General features: G+C 33.2%; 1 protein-coding gene across 1 annotated transcript in view; it reads right to left on the reverse strand.

The window, feature by feature from the left end:
* The window catches only part of LOC136830561 (protein turtle homolog B-like), a 115,296-nt gene extending 111,687 nt beyond the window's left edge, over positions 1 to 3,609 (reverse strand). The window contains 1 exon segment of the mRNA XM_067090075.1: positions 2,834 to 3,609. Within this exon segment, the coding sequence (XP_066946176.1) occupies positions 2,834 to 2,948 (115 nt within the window). The 5' untranslated portion in view covers positions 2,949 to 3,609.
* Positions 3,610 to 5,166: the final 1,557 nt, after the last annotated feature.

Genomic DNA, 5,166 nt, shown 5'->3' on the forward strand with positions numbered 1-5,166 from the left:
TGCCATTAGCAATGTCAGCGATATACTCTTTAACACTAACTAGGAATATTGTATATGGAACTAACGCCATATATATATTCAGGCTCAACAATGTTTGCACATACGAGTAAATGTCTAAATATATATATATATATATATATATATATATATATATATATATATATATATATATATATATATATATGTATATATATATATATATATATATATATATATATATATATATATATATATATATATAAATATATATACATATATATATATATATATATATATATATATATATATATATATATATATATATATATATAATACTGCATATGTATATATATATATATATATATATATATATATTATATATATATATATGTATATATATACATATATATATATATATATATATATATATATATATATATATATATATATATATATATAAAACATTAACATCGTACCACAGGCAGCAGGCAGCACAGAAGACCACAGACGAAAGCTATTTATTACGTAAAGCGAACACGAAGATAAAGTTCATGTTCATTTTTGTTATTCGGGAAACATTTCAGACAATATTTAGTTAATTACCGTGAATATAAACTCGCATCGGAAACAAAATAAACGAAAGCTATCTTTTGAATCAAATGGGACTAAATTACATATGTTTTTTTACAAAAAGAAAAGAAATGCGCACTTCAAATAATTTATATTTCAGTAGGAAATAAAATATCCGAGGGGAATAAAATGTACAGAGGAAATATCAGAGAACATGAATATTTTAAACCACAAGAAATGCAGCGTTGTGAGTCATTTAAAGCAAAGGGAAATAAAATGAGCAAATTATAAAGAGTACAGTGGAATGAACTATATATAAATCCCTCAACGAATAAGCCACGCAAAAGAACACCAGTGGTATGTGAACTATTTTGTCACAATGAAACATCAGTGGAAATTGCAGTGAATCAATGTCATTTTAATCACAAAGCTGTTGCTCGGGTTCATCACAATGCAATTCTCACAGATGCGGGCAAAGCAAATCTCCTGGGTTTGTTATAAAATGGTCTTCGTGTATCTAATTACCAAGCAGCATGTATACAATTGGACTGTGTGTACTCGCAGGTACGTGCATTGGGCCTGCTTTTCTGCTTTCAGTGCGTGACTTTATATTATAGACGATATAACGAGAGACAGTTTAGGAACTGGGGGCATCTCTCGTTGAAAATACAACTGAAAACTTTGAAGTGTAGACTTATTACGGGACCACCTGGCCCCCGAAAATAAGTGATAACGTTGTCTGAATTATGGTAATGCTAGGAATCTTTATACCAATGTTAGGAATGCACTAAAATAACGCCACAAAGAAGAGGTGACAGTGTTACAAAGACTGTGGTAATGTTCAGAAATCTATGGTGATGAGAACAAGAACTATGAGAAAGCGAGAAAAGAATATAAGATGATCACAAAAAACTATTTCAGGAGTCAGCAACAATGCTTGAGGACACCATAATAACAATCGGCGATATATGAAAAAAAAAAAAAAACATACTGTTTAACTAAACCAGGGAAATGTAAGACAAAATTGTGACATTTCAGAAAACTGCGGTAATGTGCATCGCACTATCTTGTTCGATAAACTCTAATAAATTTAAAAACCGAATGATATTGGGCAAAATCTAGGACAGTGTAGAAAGTAGGATAATGCTCAAGAAAACTGTGATAACGTTAGAGAAAAAGGAATAATGATCCCGAAGACTATGAGATGGTCACGAAGTATGAATGATGCTCCGGAAAGTAATTATGATTTAGAAGGAAATAAGGAATGCTAGCGAAAGCTATATTAACATCAGAAGACGCAAGATAATTCAAGAATAGAAAAAAACAACGAAGAATTTATAGAAAACGAGAGTGATGTTGAAGAAAAAGAAGATAATGTTGGCAAAAACGAGGATAATGCCGGCGAAAAAAATGATGTCATAAAAATGGCAGGATGACCTTAGAGAAAGCCAACAAGACGCTGAAAAATTCACAAGGAAAGAAAACCCACATTTTTTCTTTTAGATATTTCTACAATTTCACCTGTAATCTGATAATCTAAAGCATTCAGGATATTTCTCTGGAACAGAAATTAAAAGTGATTTTTTTTTAATTGTAATGCTAAAATTTGATAATTTACGTCGCATTCCAGAACTCCCACAAAAAATGACTACTATTTTTGGCATCTGTATTTAAAGGATAATAATACTGTTATTTTCCAAACCTGTTATTCATCGAAGGAATCGTTGATAAATATTAATTTAATGCCGTGTGCAACTAATTTTTCATCTCTTTAGAATTTGAAATATTATTTAAAGGATTCTCGAAAGTTTCAAGAAGCTACAGTCACATCTCAGGTGTTCTCTTCTAAAATGAACACTACTGTCAGTCAAAGCCGTTGAGAAGTTTAAAAATTCTCGACTCTTTTGAATATATATATATATATATATATATATATATATATATATATATATATATATATATATATATATATATATATATATATATATATATGTGTGTGTATATATGTATATATATATATGTGTGTGTGTATGTATGTATATATATGTATATATACATGTATATTTGTATATATATATATATATATATATATATATATATATATATATATATATATATATATATATATATACGCATGTGCCTAATGTAAGGGAAAGATCGCGTGCATACGTGTATAAAATATTCTTACAGCCGTTATTACAAAATATTAAAAGAAATTGTACAACAGAGTATGTAGCGTGTGGTCTCTCCAGCCAATCACAGTACAAGAGAGAAAGGTACTTACTGTTTTCCAATCCGTTTGGCATGGAATCATCGATGCTGTTGTTTATAATCTGTGACGAGGCCCGAATCACAGACCACGTGATCCACAGGACCAGCCACTCACTAATCAATTTCATTGTGACAACAGGTAAAATTCAGTCTGAGTTAAGTTGTCTTTGAATGATGAAATGTGCTTACAACATAATACAGATTCACGCCATTTCCGTTATTTACGTCGTCTTTCATGTCAAATGTAAATAAGTTATTTTCTGTTTTAATCTTATTTATCAAACCTTTATTTTATTAGTTAGATTTTACATAGTTTCCTTTACAATTTTGTTAAAACTACTTTATATTGTCTTGAGAAAATCCGAAGACTTTGTCTCGGTTATTTCAACACAATATCTAAAGTTTTAAGTGTTAACTTGATCATTCTGTCCCATTACAGTCACTTGAACTGAAGTCACGTTTATTTCATACACTTCTTAAGAGCCCTAAATCATTATTTGCGAAACGTTCTCTTCAAAGCTTCAAGATCAGGCGAAGTCCATTCGAGTAAAAAGTCACTGACGAAAGGCCAGACCGCCTTGATCTCACGCACCTTCTCGCATCAACGACGTCTGCACAGACACTGAATGACTGGCTGGCTGCGGCGGCTGTGTGCTGCCACAGCGGTGAGCTGGAGCTGAGGCTGCTGGCCGCCGTGCTTGGTTGCGTTATAGTCAGTCAGCCTCCCTGGGTCTTCCGAAGCTGCCCACTGAGCCTACCAAGGGGTAAAGTCGGGAGGACGCGATGCTAGTTGTACCCTTCCGACAACCTCCCTTTCAGCCCCTGCCTGTGTTTATGTTATACAAGGACCCCATGCAATGCCATTTAGAGCGAGAGCATTACCGTGCATCATTCTGTTCGCTCTATCAACCCCCAGTGAAGCTGAGTTTATTATTATTATTGGTCCTTGAAGGAAAGAGCGTTGTAGAGTCATAGACTGATGAATGAATTTTCATTATTCTTATAGTTCTTGTTCAAACGCTTTTTATTTTCATTTATTGAACTGGCTCATGGTAGGCTATAATAAATCTTAGTAAAACAACGAAATTCCAGTTATAGCGAGACGACGGTATATTAAACGAAATATTGGAATGATTGACGACAGGGAAAGAAGAAATCCAACAAGAACGTAGATGAGATGGAGGAGGCATGTACTTAACCTCAATCAGAAGGACTTTTAACGACCAATGACCATCAGCCTTAGCTGATTTACCAGCTCAATCGCGTCGTTCGTGACAGGTGACGCGTTAATGGTTCTCTCGTTTCGTTCGTTTTCGTATTCCGTTAGTTTACCCGGCTTCAACAAACGCTGAATAGTACGGTATGTCACGAAGCGAAGGATGCCTCGTCAGCCAACAGCATTCGGCTGTCAACAAGGTTTATGATGTATGTGCTCATTGTCCGATGATTTGACCTCGTTTCCACTGAACCATGGTTTTCATGCATTCGGCAATCGATGATTTTGTCTTTTATTCCTTTTCATCGAAGTTTTTTTTTTTTGTGATTTCGAAATAATGAGTGAAATAATAGACAAATCAGTTCCCTGTTTAATCGCTCGTGAAATGGCACAATTTTTTCCCCTGTGTTTTTTTTTTTTTTCTGTTTTACTGGCGATGTGAATTGGTGGGGTCATAAAATTTACCATCAAATACGAGGCATATTGTAGATGACAGGTTTTAATTTAACACTATTACTAGTTTATTAAAGCTTCGTGGAAATTTTGCATTAATAAAATGATAATACTAAAAAAAAAAAAATTACGTAAAAATTTCCTGTCGAAACAGAAGTCAAAGCCTAAAAGCCTTTCACCTTAAATATCCAAATCTTAATTTTATTCACACTGCCTTTGTTATAGGTAATGTTAAAATAATATTAATGATAATGATAATTGCGGCTTACTAACATTATTTTTAGCATGTTTCAAATCAACTGAATTGTCTCTGTAAACTTGCCCTGGAAAACTTTTGGTCATCGATCTCATTAGTATGCGTTTGCTTCCAGTAATTTAGATTAAAAACGATCGGAAAATTTCAAAATGAATTTTCACGAGTCATATCCATAATTATAGATTCTATATAAATACTCCTGCGTCTTAAATCCCTAAAAGCGCGCATCAAGTCGAGTTGAAACTGGCAAACACTTACAGTAGACTATATCTTTAGAAGAAAGCCAGTCTCCTTCACAAACTACCGACCGAGAACCATGGAGAGACGATGATTACCCTCCTCATCTCGGCAACTTACGATAGAGATCAGCCACAGAGCTGGAGAATGGTCTCATTCGTTATTAATTACAAAGCAGTAAAAA

The sequence above is a fragment of the Macrobrachium rosenbergii genome, chromosome 4, assembly GCF_040412425.1.
Source record: "Macrobrachium rosenbergii isolate ZJJX-2024 chromosome 4, ASM4041242v1, whole genome shotgun sequence".
Classification (NCBI taxonomy): domain Eukaryota; kingdom Metazoa; phylum Arthropoda; class Malacostraca; order Decapoda; family Palaemonidae; genus Macrobrachium; species Macrobrachium rosenbergii.